General features: G+C 37.4%; 2 protein-coding genes across 2 annotated transcripts in view; both read right to left on the bottom strand.

Annotated features, from left to right (window-relative positions):
• Positions 1-12,023, bottom strand: part of LOC104169068 (putative ATP-dependent RNA helicase TDRD12) — a 36,235-nt gene extending 24,212 nt beyond the window's left edge. Inside the window, exons 1-8 of the mRNA XM_009709878.1 lie at positions 12,003-12,023; positions 10,074-10,235; positions 9,637-9,773; positions 8,070-8,189; positions 6,683-6,738; positions 5,171-5,256; positions 3,899-4,097; positions 3,209-3,285 (exon numbers count right to left, since the gene is read on the bottom strand). Coding sequence (XP_009708180.1) covers positions 3,209-3,285; positions 3,899-4,097; positions 5,171-5,256; positions 6,683-6,738; positions 8,070-8,189; positions 9,637-9,773; positions 10,074-10,235; positions 12,003-12,023 — 858 coding nt within the window. The remainder of the gene's footprint in view (positions 1-3,208; positions 3,286-3,898; positions 4,098-5,170; positions 5,257-6,682; positions 6,739-8,069; positions 8,190-9,636; positions 9,774-10,073; positions 10,236-12,002) is intronic.
• A 6,155-nt stretch (positions 12,024-18,178) lies between these two features.
• On the bottom strand, positions 18,179-21,389 carry NUDT19 (nudix (nucleoside diphosphate linked moiety X)-type motif 19; the record flags this gene model as incomplete). The annotated part of the gene is made up of 3 exons (XM_009709881.1): positions 18,179-18,496; positions 19,583-19,790; positions 21,321-21,389. Coding segments are annotated over 3 exons (504 nt in total), but the record flags the coding sequence as incomplete, so codon positions are not given.
• Positions 21,390-21,393: the final 4 nt, after the last annotated feature.

The raw sequence follows: 21,393 nt of genomic DNA, 5'->3' as shown, positions 1-21,393 counted from the left end.
TGGGTTGGCCTCGGCTCACAGCCAAGCACCCACACAGACACTTGCTCAGTCACTCTCCCCTTCCAGAGAGATGAGGAAGAAAAACAGGGAGTGTGAGCAAGAAGATTCATGGGTCAAAACAGAGACAGGTCATCACTCAATTACTGATGTAGGCAAAGACTCAACTTTAGGTTAACTTAATTTGTTGCTAATACATACATACGAGTACTGATTTGGTTATTGGGAAACAAAAGCAAAGAAACAAACATTCACACACTTCAGAAAAACACCTTTCCTCCCCCATTCCTAGGCTCAACTTCACCCCAAACTCCTCTTGCCTTATAATCAGTCCAGGTTACACTCAGTCCCACCACTGAGGTAACGAGCAGCACAAGGCAGGGACTGCGGCCAGAACACAGCAGTTTCTCTGTTGCTTCTTCCCTCTCCTCTACTGTGGGTCATCCACAGACTGTAGTCCCTTCAGGTACATCTGCTCTGGCATGGAGCATCTCCTACTCCTCTGACCTTGGCATTGCCTCCGTTTCTCACTTTTTTCTCTTGTTCCCTCCTCTGAATTTTTTGCCCTTTCCTTAAATATGTTTTCATAGAGGCACCACCACCTTTGCTGGTTGGTTCAGCTTTGGCCTGCAGTAGGTCTTGTCGCCAATGCAGCTGGAATCAGCCCCTGACCTCCTTCCACAGAGCCACCCTGCAGCCCCAACACTACCAAAACCTTCCACATACACACAATACATTTGCACTAGAGAAGTTAAATGAAAGTTAATGCTTGAAATACCTGTTGGTCATTTTCAATTAGGTGTGTCTTCAGAGAATCAAAATTTAAGAACCACTGAAGCCTGAGAAATATACAAATACTAAATACAACAGAAATGCAAGAGTAAAATGTAATTTGTAAATACCATCAATATTTCTGAAATATCATGAAGCAATTAACTCGCAAAATATGATTTATTACCTATGCCAAGGAGGAAAATCCTCGAACATGAAAGAAGAAATCAAAAGTACCATTTTGAAAATAAAACTTAGTATTAGCTTTTAAGTATCTGGAAATAATCCTAAGGAAAATTTTTTTAACAAAAAATAATTGGTGGGTTCCTCAACTTCAGAACATCAGACTACACTGTTGGAAACAGGTGTCTTAAAGTTTCAAAAAATGAAACAATGTATTTTTGCATCAGAAACCGAATTAAAACACACTCCTTGGGTTTCTTACATATGCATCAACTGACACGCAGCATAGCGAAAGTGTTGCACAAATCAATTCATAGTCATATTTCATTAAATTTGAAAACTTTATAAATGACATTAAGAATAAAATAATGCAAGTTAACATGCTCAGCGTGCAGAAAAATACTTCCCCATCACATCCTTGTCATCAAGTTATTGTTTAGAAAACTGCTATTTTTATTGTAGTCTGGGTAAGTAGCAGCAGCTTCAAACTTCCTTCTACTCCAAAAGCATGCGTATGCATCTTCTTAACCTTTGCCCTTTTAGCTGCCTAAGAATAGTAACTGGTAACATACTTCAGTTCCTAATTACCTGATTTCATAACCATTAAAAATATTTAACACACTGCACCATACCTGTTTGTGTGAACTGCTGTGTTTTCCTTAAAAGGCAAGCCTAAAATTTCTTTGACAATCTATCAAGAAAAGATGGACACATTTTTAGCACTAAAATACCATTCAAGAGTAACATTTTAGAAAAATTATTTCTTTAGTCTACTGACTTGAAATTAGTTTTCTTACCTAACTCTAGAACTCTGCAAGTATTTTGGAGAATTTTTGTACAAACTGTAAGTTTGTCTGAATAAGGTAATAATTTTCATGAAACAAACTTCAGGAAACAGTCTAACTTGTTAGAGAATAGTATTTTCTTTACTAAGAATCGAGCATTCTACAAGAACATTGTCTACACAAACCAAAAATTTGTTCATGGTCACATCTCAAGCTATAGTCGTAATTGGGGACCTGAGCTAGTATGAACACGTACCGATTAGTTTTTAAACACTTTCATTTTTTAAAAACAAAATTAAGAAAAATCATGGAAAGCCTGTATGCCACTAACAGGAGGAAAAGCAAAAACAGGTTACCCAGCTGCACAGGTACAGAGACAATGCACATGAACTTAAATTGAACAACACTGCAAATCCTCAAGGGAGTAACCAGTAACAGATACTGGATCCACCCCAAAGATGTCTGGTTCTGAACAGGAGGTTTTCTAGCCTTCATCACTAGTCACCAGGAATCAACAGGCGTGACTTGGTCAAAGACCTGCATCACTTAAGTGGCTGATAAAGGTAATTCAGCTGACTGTTTCCAAAAGGGTATAAAGGTAATCCTGCTCTGCTTCAGTAAGAATCCACACTACTACTTTCATCATCATTCCTTCCAAAATACTTTTAAATAAGGTATTACAGTTTAAGTTCAGGAGTGGTTGTCATCCTCCAGTTCTCAGCAGAGCTAAAAAATAACTTCTGTAAAACTCCTTTTTTCCCCTGACCTAACAGAAGAAGTAGTTCCACTGCTATCATGGAAGCAAATTTCTCCTTTAAAGCATCTAGCAGAAGAGGACATTGAACAGCACACGGGCTCTTTTAAAGAGTTGAGATTGCATACACCGAACAGTGATTATTTGCCTAGAATCTATTGGTTCATTTTCCTTTCCTCCCATGGACATTGTAATAGCTCCAATTGTGCAATTCAGTACATAATTTAACACTAAAGAATGAGTGCTGACCTTTTGAAAATGTTTCAGAATAGAAAAGCAAGCAAAAACAGAGAAAATAGCAAGAAACCAGATTAGATATTTAAAGTATTAGATGACTCAACAAATATGCAGAGACTCCAATGAATGTGTACCATGGTATAGCATAAGGACTATTTTGTTTCTAGGAAAACATTTACATGTTCATATACTCAGAAAACTGTGTAGTGTAGACATCTATCATCTTCATAAAACTATAGCAAAGGACTGTAAAAGGAGGGACAATCTTTTCAAGGACTGTAGTATGTTTTTTTCATTTTTTTGCCATTTAAAAAAAGAAACTGAAGTAGAATGTCTTTTTTTAACTATATCAAGGATTAGTGCAGTCCCCAGATCTGTATTACATAGAAGAACAAGCTAGATGACCACAGTATTCCTAATCTGTCCTACTATGTTTAATTCAGTTCATCTTTGACAATTTAATACAAAATATAATACTTACAGGCACAGTATTTTCATTTAGATCTGTGCTTGGCCTTTGGTATGTCTCTTCACAAAAGGAACTGGAAACAGCAAGACCTAGGAAAGATAAGTAAAAAAAGCAAACACACATTCCTGATTATCTGAACACATAAAAAGCCAGTATATTCATTTACAGAGGGCTGCAGCTGACTTGTTTAGTTGCCTGTATCATTTCCTAATGGCAAAGAGGACAACAAAAAAATTACCTTTATATAAAGATAACTATGCAGATGAACTCAGTGAATGAGGATGGAGCGTGGAAAGTTGCATACTTTTAAAAAGAAAAGCCTGAATCACTACAAATGAGACAACTCATGGTAAACATTTGTTCTGTTCAAATAAATCCCTCCAAAGTAAAAAAAAAGTAATGCATCATTGATCAATGTCACAAGTAATTTCAATAATATCTAACGCTATTAAGCATATCAACAAACGTCCGTGTAACTCACTCTCAGCCTTCCTTTGTCTTATATAGTACAAAAAGCTTTACAGTATTCCTGCCTCTGATGATTTGACTGGTCTTTGTAAAGTCTGATACATAAGCATTGTTTGTTAGGTTACCATTTGATCCACTTGTTGGATTCAAACTGTAGCTTCATGTTCAATGTATCCAATTAAAGACACATGATGCATTGCATGTATAATTGTTTCTGACACACATGGTTCCCACCTGTTTCAAGATTTGTTGATACCTTCTCCTGAAATAGCACTGGCCTGAAAGCAAGCGCAGGATTAACAATTTTCACTGGAAGAGACTCAACACTTAATGATGTTTGATTCTCCTGATGATCTGCAGAACTCTCTGTATTCTCTTCATTTTCCTCAAAATGAGCAAAGTTCTTTGAGACAAGATCATCATTAACGCACACCTAAAAAACCCAAAATCTTTATTGGCCAGTATCAACAAGCAATACACTACACCACATATTTTTTTAGAATTCATTCGAAGCTTTAAACAACAGCAGTAAGACATAAGCAGCATCAGCAAATCCTTTCTGGAGAATATTAACTCCAAAATAGGAAAGTTAGTAATATCTTCCTGTATGTTCTCTTAACAGGTGTTAAAATTAGTTATTGGTTTCATGCTTCTGCCTAAAACTCTCCACTCAATTAACTTTTTATATAAGCTCTAAAAATGTAAAAAAACCTGTTAGTAAGTCAAGCTAGTTTACTTCTTTTTGATTCAAAATCTAGCAGAAAAGAGTAATACTAAGCCTAAAACTTTCTAAACTCCATTGGCTCAGAGATCAGTAACGCTATTGCCAATTGGGATTCATAATTCAAATATCTTCTCTCAGTTAATATGTTCCTTCAAAGTTATCATTTATGGCAAAGACCACAGCTCCAGTGTTAAAAGCCTTAGTAAAGCACGCCAAGTAGAAGCAGTATTCAAATAAATTCACTTGTATCTACTATACAGTTGCTTAAGTCCGACAGTAGTTACAGCAGAAATTTAGCACAAGTTACACATTTTGGCAAGTGGAACTAGTGTTTGAGTGTTTTTTTTTTCCTCAAGGGTTTGAGAACTCAGTCTTATGCAAAAGAAAGTGTGAACTTCTATTTACTTTTATAATTCAATAAGGCAGCTGCACAATAACATCTTTAAATATGTTACTATAAAAAGGTGCAGAAGTGCACTAAATAATTCACATAGTTGTCCATTTGAAGTACTTGCTGGACCTCACTTGCTTGTCAATACCTTCCAAAAAGAGCTTCACATCGTGAAAAATGGAACATCTGCCTCTTGGAATTCCTCCAGAGGTTTACAAGCAACAGAAATAGAAAACAAAACCTCTAATAAGTTAATGATTTAGCTTCTCCCGTACCTGACAGAAGTTACAAAACTCACTTGCAAGTAATGCTTTTCAGCCTTAAACTAATCACAAAGTCACAACCTATAGGAAAGTGCACGAACAGGTTTGCAGAAATAAAAGTATCTTACCTTTTCATCTTTTATTGTCACATAAAGAAAAATATCAAATGTGTCATCTTCTATGGCACATAACTTGGCTTTCATTTGGGTAGCTGCTAAATGTAGTAAACATAAGATCAAGTAAAAAGATTAAACCCTTATCAAATTATCAGTATTTTTCACTTGTAATTTCTGAGATACAAAAATAGAAATCATAATTAGATCTGTAACCTATTTCTTTAGAGAAACCAGTACAAATGTAGTAACTTTTATTTAAAACAAGAAAGTAACATGGCAATAAAAAAAGTTACAGAAATTAAGTTGTACTTGGTCTTTGAAGGAAGACCGAGAGCCAAAACAGATTAATAACCTCTCCACACAAACCAGTCTTAGTTCTACACTGAAAGTCTTAGTTTATCTTTTAATCTCTGACAATTTGTAGTACAAATGCATTCAAAATTTGACATTTCCTTTTCTTGAAAGAAGTTATATTTGCACATTTGCATAGCTTGGTTAGGCTCTTCATACAAGCAAACACAGCTGTTAATAAATTCTGAAGCACTTCTGCATACACTAGTGATGTGCTAACAATTAAAAAAGTATATATTACTATTTATGGTACAGTCTGGAAATATCTATGAAATCAAACTCAATGTTATTATTGCTTCCTACTAGCCTCTACTTTGCACAGTGACACTTAGATGTGTGTATGTGTGAGTGTGGGGCAAGTAAGTCATGAGAAGTGCTATGTCCCAGTTAGTGTGTGAAATTATCAGCCTAAATACCCTTTATTGCTTTCATAAACCCAACCTCTCCTCCCCAAATACCTTTTACATGGAGTTTGTTATACTTGTGAGTAAGCAGGTAGGTAGTTTTTCAGGTTGAAGCATGTAAGCAAGAAGTTTAGAAAATCTCAGTAAAGAACTGTTTTTCTAGTAAGACCAAAAGCTGTCGCATACCAAAATGGAAAGTTTGATATGAAAAAGACTGGATGACCTATTGAAACACTAAATATGGAAAAGGACAAGAACAGACTGGAGGAAAAGCAGTTCTAGATTACAAAGTAACTACTTGGAGGTCAATCTGTGTTAACAACTGTAATAAAGATATTCCTCTTCTGAGCTGGTGCTTACATCCTTGTCAAAAACCAACTGAATAGGTAAACTCCTAAGCCACATCTTGTCATTTCTCTACAAAACTGCAAAAATACAGCCGTGATGTTGATTTAAAGATTTAAGCTAAATACACAGAAAGGGTCCACTGCCCAAAAAAAGCTACATGAATGCTACCTCATTTAGCTTGTCCAAGAGCCAGATACCATCTGGTCAACTATCAAAATTTATGCAGCATGAAAGCCCACAGTACTCAAGATGCAGCTCCACAAATATTTTTGCCTTAGTCCATACAACAAGCCTTATGTAGCTCCTTTCTCTATTTTTAATATACAACATTCTTATAAACAAAAATACCATATTTCTCCAACAGTTTATTCTTCCTGAAATAGAAGTGCCACTTATCATTTTGGTACGATCTTTTACTTACCTTTGAGAAGGTTTTGAAAATGCTGAGTAGCAGCACTATCCCATCTTTTGGCTGGTCTAGGAAAATAAACACAACCAGTTATTCCAAATAATAAAAATTAAAATGGTAATACTGGAAGAAACTTTGGATGCATGTAAAAAAAACTATCTCAAGTCATGCCAAATCTTAAGAAGTGCACCAACTAGACACATTAGCACCATCTTACTATTTAGAACGTAACTTCAGTCTTGATACTACTATTTCAGCTCATCAACAAAATGAACTGATCAAAGACTACTGGATATTGCTTTGTCAAGGTATAGTGTCTTACATCCAACAAAAAATGATGGTTAGAAATGAAACAGAGTAACCAAAAATAAAGCAAGAATCTACTTGCAGAACATATTAATTAAATAGGTATTGAGCAATTTTGAACAAGCACTTCAATACTGAAGTGCTGAAGACTGAAAGGTCTGTAGCAGAAAATAAAGTTCACTCTTTACCACCTTCTGCAACTTTAAGTATAAAATAAAAAAGAAGCAAACGAAGAGCACTGTAAACAAAATATGACAATCCACTACTTTTTTTTAATAATTCACAGTGATGGTCCACTCAAGATGTATGCTATTCCTATCCAAACTATGTTATATTTGTTCTATCAGAATATTGGAAGTCAGATACTCATTTCTTCTTCCAAACAAGAGTATTAAAACACCAAGACACCTGCTTGACCACATGTAGTTTTGAATGTTCTTTAAGGACACAAACTGAAGTAGCTTTCTTGGTGTGGAGCCGTATCCCCCTGTGATCTCTAATCATGTCCCTCTTGAGTTGGCAGGATCTTTGACAATAGCACCCTGGAACTCAAGGATACAAAAAACAATTTTTCTTTCCCACCAGACCCCAATGAAAGCCTTATTGAGGTCCTTCAAAACTGCAGTGAGAAAAAGACTGACATGAATGTAAGGAAAGCACAACATGAATCCAAAATACGTCAAGAAAAAAAGAGAATGGGGAAACCCAAAACTACCTATAAACAGCTATAGAACTTCAGTTCAGGAAGCATGTAACTATCACAAAAGAGTATCAGGAGTAAGAGGAGCATCTGTGAGAAACATCAGATTAGTAAAAAAGTTAACATGCTGGGAATCAAGAAACACAGCTCTGTGACGACAGACAAAGGGCAAGAACTGCCAGAAATGTCTAAACTTCCAAAGGCTTTTAAATAAGTATCAAAAGATTCAAGCAGGTGAATAATAAAACCCAAATCATTAAGGAAGCAGTTCCATTTAAGAACTGCTCCTCTGAAACAGTTTTCCAAATCTGATTCCCTACATTCTTCTTGAAATATTTCTGCAATAAAACTTCACACTTAAATTCATGAATACATTTATTAAACTCTACTTACACTGTTTTTGCAGTATCTTCACAGAAGTCAATACGCAATGTCACTGGCTTTGTGCGATACAGTCTACACTTTCTTGCTCTGTAAGGAATCTGCATAAACGCTTCCAGTGCTACTCGAATGCTTAAAAAAACCAAACCAGAAATCATCTCATTTTATAGAGCAGATTTTATTCTCCAGAAGTCATTGGTCTCATACACATCCTTCCACTACCCTGCATCTGACAACACAGTTCTTTCAGAAGTTTGGCTCCCACTGTGAAACACCCTGGAACCATTGTTCTATCTTTCCTCCCCGAGAGAGGTGCTACCAGGAACAATTAGTTAACAGATTTGCTCCAGATATGAATACATTTCCTATTTACTCGCAACCTTTCTGATCATTCGCCACCACAGTTTGAAGTCTTGTCATTATATTTAGCCCTCATACTACTACATATATCACCTGGCACCGCATATTCCATTTTGCAGTTATCACTTCTGTGTCAGAAACCAAGTATAATTAACATCAGCAAGAAGGAAATCTAATACACACACTAATTTGCATTTGTATTCATTTTCCCCAAAATAATTTATTCTTTATAAAAGTATCACTAGAGTGTTAATCTTATCCTTTACACTTGGTTTGATTGGAGACTTTTAATAACTGGCAAGACACTGTATATAACAAGCTTCTAAAATCCATATATTTGTCACTTCTGTTCAACTTTTTATTTTACAATGAAAAAGCAATAAATCACACATTTACTTCTAGTTAAACATATTTTAAACTCAGGGCATTGTCACGTTGTTTGCCAATACAGCAACAATTTAAAAACATTACTTCAGATTTATTTTAAAATATTTTAAATAAGTTTCCTTAATTTTGTGGAATACTACAAAAAAACATTTAGTAAAGCTTCTTGTAGTCAAAGTTGCATATTTTATCAGAGAAATTAACTTTAAATCTAGCTAAGAGCTGGAACAATTATTTTTAGAACACATTTTTCAAGATTTTAGAACAGTAGGTTTCATAGCAGTTTTATTAAAAACTCAGAACCTATGAAAACACTCCTTGTTTGCACCATGCTAAGACAGACCATCAACTCTTAGTAAAACAAACAAGCTAGTAAACTGCAGTGGGGAAAGACACCCACAGGTTTGTGTCTAGATGTCAAAAGCTGGTTCAGCAAGTGAAATCCTGCTTCCATACACGCTTCGGGAATGATCTCCACTGGTTATAATTTTTTATTTTTTTAGCATATAATCACTTGATAAGGAAGGAAAGTATATATAAATAACATTAAAAGGCAATCATGCACTCCAGTCATAACAAACTGACACCCTTTCTATTTCAAATCTTTAAAAAAACAAAACCTACAATAGAAAGTATCTTTAAAAATTCACAAAACAGAGACTGGTTTGTATCCACACTCGCAAGGGCCTATCATACAGGTAGCAGTTTCTTGTGGACCCAACCCACACCTCAATTAAACCAAAGCCTTGTCACTACCAACGTAAATAAGTATTATCTGTATGCATTGACTAACAAATACATTTCCCTGACAATGTCAAAAACTCCAAACACTTACTCCTTTGATTCAACAAAAATGTATTTGGCATAATCCAAAAGAAAACATTCTGTTTGATAACGATCTGTACAGTACACGATTGACTTAATAACTGCTCTACACCAGCATTTGAGTTCCTTGCTGAAAACGACACAAATCTGAAAAAGAAAGAACAAGACAGCAGGTTCTTGTAAATGGAGCAAATTACACTCAAAGGTTTTTTAGAGACAAGAATATAGTACTTATTATACAGCCGTCAATCTTTTTAAAATGTAAGCATTGCAGCTTATGTAGCTATGAAGTTTACACATAAGAAGATACAACCCATGTAGATGCTGTTATCTACTTTTCTACATAGCAATATTGAAAAAAAATTAAAGCATATCTTGGATGTTTCACCCCCAAACCAATGCAAAGAACAGTTTGTTTCTATTTGCACAATACAGCAATGATTTTACCTGGTCTTCTTCTACTGTTACCGGTTTTACTTCATCCATATCTTTACAAGATTTGTCATAGAACTGATTCATTTCAGCATTCAGGTTTTTATATTCTATTTCATCGACTATGTAAGGCCCACATCCTTTCATAGTAACCCAAAAGCAACCTGGATCTTCAATCTGGGGCAAGGGGTAGATAACAATAACAAATACTATCAGCTCCTGCTAAAATGATAGGATGTTTTTAAGAACATCTGAGCAGCAGATGTAAAAATTAAGCTTACAATTTCTAATGAGGTATCTTAAAAACTATGGTGACTGATACTTAGCACATAGAATGTTAACAAGCAAAACATCTTTCAATTTCAGACCATTAGTTCATCAAGTGACTTCTCAGCTTGCAAGTTTCTTCAGCACTGTAATTAGTAGCATGCTTAGTCTAAAAGGTTGGTTAAACTGAACAGTGGGTAAAGCGCAAAGACATAAAGCTTTTTATTTCCATATTGCCTCAAGTACGTATAAAAAACCCAAAACACACAACAAACCCCACCAATGGGCTTTTCTTCATGCTCAGAGAGTCTACAAGACAGTCAGTTTCTTTAAAAGGAGGTCACAGTTTTCTGCTCAGCTTTTGTAAACCTTTATATCCCAGTCTTTCAGCTGATCTGGGTCCCTGGTTGTTGTGGGTTAATCCCAGTAGGCAGCTAAACACCACACAGCTGCTTGCTCGCTCCCTCCCTCCCTCGCAGTGGGATTACTGAGAGAATTGGAAGGGTAAGTGAGAAAACCCATGGGTTGATATAAGAAGAGCTGAATAGGTAAAGTAAAAGCTGCGCATGCAAGCAAAACAAAGTAATGAACACATTCACTGTTTCCTATTGGCAGGCAGATGTTTAGCTATTTCCAGGAAAACAGGGCTTCATCAGACATAACACTGACTTGGGAAGACAAATTTGATAAGCACAGATGTCCTCCTCTCCTCTTTCTTCCCTGCAGCTTTTATTGCTGATCACGACCTCATATGGTACGGAATATCCCTTGGGTCAGCTGTTATGGCTGTATTCTAGAGAAATGATTCTTCCACAATCTCTTGTGGAATTCAGCAGAATCTAACACTATACTAGCCTCTGTTTAAGATTATGTTGCACATCTTCCATTTTAGATTTTAGCTGCATCCCTAGTGAACTCTTTTGAGATGAAACCAATACAAACACCTGAAAGAAATGACAAAATGTATATAATCCATATATGACCCCATGTTAAAGAAATCTCTTTACCCTAGGTCTCCCGTAGCAGAGTCTCAGACTTCCAATCTCAGAAAAATAATTAATTTATTTTGATGGTACAGCAGAATGATAGCTTGAGCTGGGTGCCTCTGGAGAGGGACCCTGAAACAAAGAAAACCTGGGTTTTTAAACCCCTATAATCTATGCACCCCCTCTCCATTCGCCCTTCACGCGCCTTTCGGTCCAATGGTCAGGCTCTTCATGCACTGTTCATGCGCCCCTTGGTCCAATGGTAATTTGTGGTCTGGGGGTTCAACTGTTTCTCTTTGGTTCTCCATCTCCGAACTCCTGACAGGCCATTTGTTGTCCTTATCTCAATGGCGTGTGGCGTCTGCTGACAAAGTTTCCTCCTTATCTTCTTCCAGACCCCCCCGTAGCCAAGCAACCAGGTCAGGATGAGTTTAGGATACGTGACCTGGAATTCCTTCTCCTGCTAACTAATGCTAACTGAAGTTATTCAGACAAAAGAATACATTTAAAAGAATAGAGTAGAATTAAAAAGTTAGGTTGATTAAACTTATTCTGAAACACCCACACAAGTAAGAAAGAGCTGCTGAATGGAAATACAGAGGCATCACCTTATTTGTGCATCTGACTTCCAGAGAGCTGCACCGAAATAAACAAACAGGAATCTTTTAGAATTTAAAAACCACCAGCATACCTCTAATACTGAGACTTCCATGTTTCTCAGCTAGAGCCTTCCTCCACACTACTATAAAAGAACAACAAACATTTGATTACCCATTTTTAAAGCCATTAATTGTTTTGAAGCATATCTAAAGAGCGCAGACCTAAAGCAAGCCTATAGTTTTTTGCTACTTGTCTCAGGAGTATTAGTCTAGGCAAATGATTTAGACATATCAAAGGGTTCAAACCAGCCTTCTTAATGAGGCACTATGCTAAAGGCTAATTAAGATTCGCCATCTACGCTTAGTCACATATAACCACACCAATTTTTAGTACATCAAAACACATCTGTTATCCTCAGCCTACCTACAGTATGTATCTTGCATTCAAAGGCCAACAGAAGCAGGTTGATTGAAGACAAGGGCTGCTACAACCTATCCACGTGATCAAATGGACAGAAACAGTAGAGGGAAATGGTTACATTGTTAAAAAATTAGGACAAAAAAAATCCCAACCTTAGCAAACAATTTTAACATTACAGAGATTTTTACTGGTATTTCACATGCTATTAATCTGCAATGGTACATATCATACTTAGGGATTACAATGGCATAATGAACTATCTACAGACTGAAGTACTTTGCATTTCATTTTGCCACAAATCAGCACATCACAACATCATCACCTCAGTATCTAGCTTACTACTTAAAAGAATTCACACTGGAAGTAGATGCCTAATAAAATGTTTCAGGAAAGGAAAGTCAAGACATCAGCCTTCCACTTCCAAAGCTTGTGTTGAACAAAGCAATACAGCCACATTGTCATCGTAACTAGCAACATGCTTTGCTAAGAGAGCATACTAATTATTCCCAGTCTGACACTACAACAGAACAGCTGAAACTATTTTAGAAGCTTTACCTAGTATCACATGACACAAGCACACCATCCAGGTTAAACATAAGTCTCTAACACCACACTAAAATATACTATAACATGAGATACATAACACTGCCTTAGACACTCAAAGATATACACTTTTATTTCAGGGATAACATTTAAGAGACATAAATAACCACTCCTAAACTCTCAGTTGGAGAGGTGCAAAACCAGTAAGTGACCTATCAAAGTATTAAGGATAAAGCAGACCCAAGTAAAAGACTAGCTCTCCCAGCATATTCCTAAAATCAACACGCCTATTTTGTTATTAAGAACACAAACGTTTGCTCAAACCCAGTAGCTAACACCAAGAATACTTACCCTGTAAAGATGCAAGGGGCCACTAAACCCCTCCCCACAAACTGCTACCTGAAGAAGCAGCTAACAGGAGAAGATAAAAGGATGCCTCTCCAGCAACAAAAGCCTGATACAAACACTCCTAGAAGAAACAACTCACTACCCCAGCCTCTCTCCCTCTGGTCAGTCTTACTCCACCTAAAAAACTCAGTTCTAACAGGCACAACCCAAGGAAAAAGTAGCACAGTAAAAGACAAAAGACTGCTAAGAAACAATGTTTTTTTGCTTTATTCCCTCCTCCTAGATTCCTTCATATTCTACCTTAGCTTCACACTCTTCCTCATAAAAATAAACCCTCTCACCTCAGACACCAACATCATCATGGCCATAAGCGCCCACAGCCAGCCTTATACAAGCTGCCTTCTCCTCCTTTAAGAACCTTCCAGAAACAGGCGGCCCTCCCGCCTCCAAAATCACCGCCAGTGCGCAAGCGCAGGTCGGCGCAGTGCGCATGCGTACGCAGGCCGCAGACGAGTACTACCACAGGGCCCGGCCTTGTGTTTGCTGCGCATGTGCTGTGTCCCGCTGAGGTGATGGCGGGGGGTTGGCGGAGGTGACAAAGTGAGTCGTTGGAGCGGAGCTAGTGCACTGTAATGGCGCCTTCTTGGTTCTTTAAGCGTATTGTTGTGGTAAATGAGTCTTAAGTGAGAGTTTTGGCTTTCTGCTGTTCCTGCTCTGGGCTTGGAGGAGCAAGACTCACTGTGTGGCGCCTCAGGCTGAGGCGGGAAGGGGCCGGACGGGAGACTCGGTAGAGCAGCTGGGAGGCAGCGGGCTGGGGTTGTTCTGCGGTGGGCTCTTCCCGAGGTAGGGTCGCATCCCGCACGGTCAGGCGGTAACAGCCAGGGCTTCTGTGGCACGTGTTTTTCTCAGAAGCCACAAAGTCTGAGGTGGAGTATATTCTTGAAAGGTGTGTAAAATTAGGCAGGTGGGGAGAAAGAGTACCTGGCACTTTCATATTGGAGTTCAGCTGTGCTACTTAAATATATAGATACCCCCAACAGAAAACAGCTGTTATAAACGTCCCATAGCATTTAGGGCTTAAAGAAAATGTGCACTTTCACATATCAAGCTCTGTGATAAAACAGCTACTTTTTTTTTTTTTTTTTTTAATTCACTGTGTTCTATAGTACCCTTTCCATTCAGGCTTTAAAAAAAAAAAAAAGGTGTTTCAGGCCTCATCTAGTTTTGCACAAGGCTGCATAGACAAGGTGCCAGCCCAAGAAAAGGGGATGAAACATACAGCTGGGAAGTAAAACCCACCTGTTTGAGCAGAAGCCTATAGTTAAGAATGGCTCAATATTTTGAAACTACAGCTTTAATCATCAATATTTTTAAGTTAATACTAAAAGGTATTTCCTGTATGTATATTGTAAGGCATTTATGCTTACATTTAACGATTGTCACCACTTTCTGTGTAAAATGGTGTATTTTTGTTATTTTTTGTTACTTTTTTGTCTTCTGGCCTTCAAGCTCCCCCTGCTGGACCATTTTGCTTCTGGTAGTGTGGAAAAAAAAGTTACAGGCGACAAATAGAGAGACTATTCATTTAAGGTACAGATTTAGGATTGAAGTAACCATTTTTGACATACAAGTTTTGCTGTATTAGAATTAAAGGCATAATGTACAGCAACATGCAGGTGTGTAAAAACTTCTGTAAGAATCTAATGTGTATCTAGGTTGCTGAATAATTTCTTTCCTAAAAATATTTTCTCCTAATAGCTACTTTCTGCCACAAAAGTAAACTAGTAGAACAACCGTAACATACAGAACAATCAAAAAATCAAGGAAGCTCTCCAGCAGCTATGAAAGACTACATTGCAAAATCAAAGCAGTTGCAGATTACATAATTTCTTTTTTTTTGGTATTATATATATTGTTTTGTATATTTGAATCCATGATCTCGAGAGAGATGGACCAGATGAAGAGTGAAGTGAAGACCCTGAATTTTGGGAGAGTGAACTTTCATTTGTTTAAGGAACTAGAGGATGGGAGCCCCTGTGAAACTGCCCTCAGTGATAAAGGAGCAGAAGAGAGCTGGCAGCTCTTTAAGGATGCTTTTCTTAGAGAGCTTTTGATTCCCATGTGTAAGAAATCACATCCAACGAATTAGTCAATGGCTCCATGTCCAAATGGAAACAACCAATGACTGGTGTCCCTCAAGGGTCCATACTGAGAACAATGGTGTTTAATATTGTTGTTAATGACATAGATGGTAAGATTGAGTGTACCCTCAGCAAGTTTGCAGATTACACCAAGCTGAGTGGTGCAGTTGGTATGCTAGAGGGAAGGGATGCCATTGGGAGGGACCTTGAAAGGTGTGAGAAGTGAGCCCATGTGAAACTCATGAAGTTAAACAATGACAAGTGCAAGCTCCTGTACTTGGGTTGGGATCATCACCAGTATCAGTAGAGACTGGGTGATGAAGGGATTGAGAGCAGCCCTGCAGAGAAGGACTTGGGGTACTGGTGGATGAAAAGTTGGACATGAGCTGGCAATGTGCACTTCCAGCCCAGAAAACCAACCGTATCCTGGGCTGCATCAAAAGAAGCGTAGCCGACAGGTCAAGGGAGGTGATTCTCTCCTTCTACTCTGCTCTTGTGAGACTCCACCTAGAGTACTGTGTCTGGCTCTGGGGTCCCCTGTACAAGAAAGACATGGACCTGCTTGAGTGGATCCAGAGGAGGGCCATGAAAATGGCCAGAGGGCTGGAGCACCTCTCCTGTAAAGAAAGGCTCAGAGAGCTGGGGTTGTTTAGCATGAAGAAGAGAAGGCTTTGGGGAAACGTTATTGTTGCCTTTGAATATTTAAAGGTGGGCTTCTAAGATGGAGATATTTTTTTTTTATCAGGGCCTGTAGAGACTGCATAAGGGGTAATGGTTTTAAACTGAGAGTAGATTTAGATTGGACATGTGGGAGAAATTTTTTACAGTGAGGGTAGTGAGGCACTGGACAGGTTGCCTAGAGAAGTTGTGAGTGCCCCATCTTTGGAAGTGTTCAAAGCAAGGTTGGATGAGGCTTTGAGCAACCTGGTCTAGTGGAAGGTGTCCCTGCCCATGGCAGGGGTCTTGGGTTAGAACATCTTTAAAAGGTCCCTTCCTACACAAACCATTTTATGATTCTATTACCAGTTATCACAGGTGGGGTATTTTTTTAAGCCTGTGTCTGCAGGAACAGAATATTTTACCATTGTTGCTATGCAACAACAATTCAATAAAAATAGTTTTGCAAGTGTTTGTCCCCCTTTCCTGGGCTGACAGAATAACCTTAATTTGCTGCATTACTGTCTACCAGCTCAAAATAAGGAATCCTGGCTCTACACCGAAGGTGAAAGCGCCCAACCGATACCACATATTTGTCAATGCTGTATCTTGTTAAGTTTGGGTATGTGCTCATTGAAACTTGTAAAACAGCCTAGCAATTACTTGGATGACTTATTTTGCCCATTATGAATAAATAACTGAATAATTTTGAAGCCGAGTTATTTATTAACATAGATGACACAAATATAAATATGCCTGGCCTTCTTGTCTTGCTAGTGCTACAGTGGCCAGTGTTAGTCTCAAAAAGCTAAAAACCATGCAAGACAGCCATACAGCTTACTTTCTTTGCTTCCTCTGCTCTCCAGTTTAATTATTCTGTTGTGTTCATGTTCAGAAGAGTTAGCCAGAATATTCTGAAGGTGATCTTATACTGCATCATATACAGTATATGTAATATACTGGTTCACATGATCCATGCTTAGCAGAGGTATTACAAATTTCAACAAGGTCTGCAAAACCAAAAACAGTCTGAGCATGTTCAGAGAGAAGACACACTTTTTTTTTTCCCCAATCCAAATGAATGGTACAAACCAATTCAATTTAATGAAAATGTTGCAGCTTTTAATTGAAATACAGAACAAAAGTTGGAACAAAGCTTTCTGAACAACTTTACTGGCTAATGTCAAGTCATCGTTCATTCTTCTTCCAGATAAAAAAGAACTTGCATCACTGCTCCATCTGTTCCACTTACTGCACAAAAAAAGACAAAACCAACCCAACAAACATCCAAAACAAAAAAGCAAACAGCAATCCTTCCTCTGAAGTTCTGAAATCCCAGATATATTTAGTAAAGTAGTTGAGAAGCAAAATGTGTGATGCTGAAATACAGAAGTGGGTGTTTCCAAGGTAGTACGTTATTCCCTGAAGTTGTTGGTATCTTTTTGGAGCTAAACAATTTATTTTTTTATTTTTTAAATTGCTAACAACTTGAAGATAAAAATGATGATTAAAAGGAATGTTGAGAATGCATGCAATCTGATAGATGACTTAGTTTGTCTAAGTTATCTCTATGTTTGAAAATTGTCAAGTTTTGAATAGATTACCATTAGTAGAAAGAATTTAGATATATCAAATATAAACATTAACTTTATAATATTATTTTTAAAAAGTTAATTTTAGCTAATAAATCTATATATACACATATACACTGGTTTTCCCAAAAATGAGAGAGAGAATAGACTGGGAAACGTCAACAGATACGGAATGGGAGATTTCATTCATTTCCAAAAACACATTACGGTTATCTAATGGGTAACTTTGGGAAGCATAGTAAAAGAATACTTCAACTAAAAACATACTTGTTCTGAATATATTATATACTTAAACTTTCAGCGAGAAAAGGACCTGTGTGATTCAACAGACCAGCGTTGCAGCATATTCTACAATTTGTAGGTAAGTAGAATAAGGTGGTAATGGTTCAGTATAATTACCATCAAATCACATTTAAGTTAATCAATAATTAAGTTGATGGTTATGTTAAAATTTCAGTGTAACATTGTAACTGGCACAACTGTTCTGTTTCAAAGACTCAAAGAATTAGGTACACATAAATCTTAAACCACACACACACACAAAATTCTTCGGCAGGACAAAGGAATATTTTCCTGACTGTTTGGCAACGGTTAGAAAGGACAAAAATCATAGTGAATATGGAATTAAAAATATTCTAGCTTTAAACCAGACAGATATTATAATCTGCTATTGTAATCTGAACAATCAGAGTTTATCATCAGTGGGTTCATATGTTTATATTTTGCTTGAATATTAACATAGACAGCAAGATTACTGATGTTTTTTATTACTATCCTGTGAAATGTACTACCCTCTTTCATGAGATCTTCAACTTTCTTATCTGTTGACATGATTATTTTCTTTTCTCCTGTATAATCTGGATCTTCTGGATATAACTCATCTCCTGGGGACGGAAAAAAAGTTTTAGTTATACATTGCCTACCTTATTTTTCAGCCTTTTGATTGAGTGACACCAGCAATTTTAAAATATTTATCAGGACACTAGACTCAGAGGAAATGTATTTCACAATACAAAGGTAAATTGCCTCTAAACATCTTCAGATTTAAAGATACAGCCACAAATTTCTGAATTATCTGTCAGGGACACTGCAGTGCGCATTTGAGGTGTTGATTTGAATGTTCCAGTGCTGATAATACTAATATGCTATAATCACAGCCTGGTCAGATACAAGTTTATGTAATAGGTGGCGAACAGGACAAATACTTTTCCAAGTGTATAAAGATAGGCTACAGTAGGACTAAGAATAGAAACTTACTTTGTTCTGTTGAAGAAAACAGTGTTTTGCCTTATAAATGCATGTTACTCTTGTGCAAGACTGCTAATATACCACAAACACAGAAATTCTAGAGGTCAATTGTGACATAAAAAAGGAGAAAGCATAGTGAAAAACAAACTAAAGAAGCAGAAAATAATAAATAGTACATGCAGCTTTTCTTAAAGAGAAGGCAAAAATGTACATGACTATGAAATGAGAGAGACTTAGGTAGGAGAAAGGGCAGGAGGAAAATGAATTAGTGTATCTTTTTAGATCGCTGCCCTGTCTCCACAGTTGTGAAGACTGATATAGCAGTGCTTCATCCACTTGCCCTTACAAATGGATAACTGAAGTAAATGAGAATTCCCACTGAAAAGGACTAAATAGGAGGAGTTCTAATACCTCCTTCAGATTTAAAAAAAAAAGTTGAAATGCTAGAATTTCTTCATAAATAAACATATTAATGGCAACCATATGAGACAATGAGATTATCAGCAAGTACAGAAATAACTATGCTGTCTGATTCAGTATTTTGTCTCTGATAGTAGCCATTATCAACTGTATCAAAGAAGGAAGCTGAACAGTAGAAAAAGTGTGCAGTAACTTTACTTAAAAGAATATTTTCCTTATAGACGATTTATGTCATGTGCCTTGAGTATGTAGCAATTGCCAAGCTTTCATAGATTTAAAAGAACCTTCACCTGTTTTCTTACCTGGCAGTAGCTGAATGTAGCCATCTGAAGCAGTTAATGTCACAGGCATCCAACGTTCGCATCCCTCTAGGGCTCGATCAGAGCTGAACCTGTGTAACTCACGGAGTGAAGAGAAGTTGCACAGCCTACACAATTCATAGAACTGAGGTGGAGCAAACCATATTTCTTGAGATTTAAAGCGTTCAATGGCTTCTGGAGGTGATGACCACTGTAAGATGAAAACAAGCCTTGAAATAATACTTTCATTAGCAGATAGAAAGTATCAGTAACTTTAAAAGCCATTAGCAAGGAAGTCTTTACAGAAAAAGAGCTTGCAACAGTCCACATTTTCTGAACACAGTAAAAACCATGTATAAACTATACCAAAATAACAACAAAGAAATTTAAAAAACTTGAAAAACATAAGCAGTCTATAAAAAGTACTCTTTTTCCTATAAAAATAAATAAGTCTTTATTTTACACATAGGCATGCCAAGTCTGGAAACTGAGACCTGTTTTAGGGGCCTGACTAAAAGTCTGCTGAAACCAACAGAATATCTTCAACTCAATGTGAACTCAGTTACCAGATGTTGCTACTGATGCTTCAAGAATTAAAAGTATCTCTAAACATCTGCTTCCTAGACACATTGTTTTCAGAGCATGAATACCCAGCTATTCATGCTTAAACAGTGTGTTGTTCTGCATGTTTAAACTATAGGTAATCTTCATTTCATCTCCCGTGGTGAATTTGATAATACAAATGTGTGCATAAGCATTTGCAGTAGACTTACGCCGTTATTAACAAAACTACAACAAACGTGAACTCTTTTGAAGATAAGATCTCAGGTACTTTTAAATTTCTGTAGCAAGATCTGTTAAAAAAATAAATACAGAAACATCAGTAATAACAAAGTTTCTAGGTAAACTTTTTACAGAACTGTCTGGTTTCTCATCTACTTCTAACTTGCTTTCACATTTTTCAGAATTCTAGAAAAACTTAAAGACTCTAATGTACTTGACCCTGAACTGTCTTTAAGAAGTTTCTTCATCAAATTTTTTACTTTTACCCCCTCCAATTAAAAGAGAAAAGGTAAAAAAATCAATATAGTTCCAAAAATGGTTTTAATAATACACTATTTCAACAAGTTTGTATGTTACTGGAAATATTCCCAGCAACTACAAAAGACAAAACTTACTAGCAGCTCCTGCAGCCCTGGAACACTCTATAAATACCAGATGGATCTCTCCAAGCATACTGAATGTTAAGGGTATAACGACAATACTCCATTGATACGGCACGAATGAATGTATAAAAAGTGATTGTCATCCACCTTCGAAAGATACAGTAATTCAAGGTCAAAATGATACGATGTGACACACATGCTGTGCCATAAGTAAAGTGACCTTCAAGAAACACCCTCCTCTGCCAGCAGTTACAGCTGCACCTTTGATTAAAGGCGGGCAGTGGCAGTTACTGATCGGAAGCGGAGATGTACAAGGGAGAGGATTACCATGAAGATGAAAACTCCTTTCCCTTTTCTCGCGTCTGAAGGGAGCGCTATCAAGATGGCTAGAGAGCTAGACCTTTATTCGACTATTTAATCTATGCTGGAAACAGGCTCGGCGGTTTCTCTGAGGCGGAGGCGGTGAAGAGGAGGGCGGCATGGGGCAGAAGCAGGGTCCCAGGCCCTCGTTGCCATCGGAGCACTCGCACGGCCGGACCGGACCGGACCGTACGGCGAAGCCCAGGCGCCCTTACCAGGAAGGCGGTCACCTCTCGGTCGTCCTGCGAGGTGTGGGGCGGCCGCTTCTCCAGGCAGCACAGGTAGAAA

This window comes from Cariama cristata, unplaced genomic scaffold (assembly GCF_000690535.1).
Source record: "Cariama cristata isolate BGI_N322 unplaced genomic scaffold, ASM69053v1 scaffold15861, whole genome shotgun sequence".
Classification (NCBI taxonomy): Eukaryota; Metazoa; Chordata; class Aves; order Cariamiformes; family Cariamidae; genus Cariama; species Cariama cristata.
This window is presented reverse-complemented; position numbering and strand designations above follow the sequence as displayed.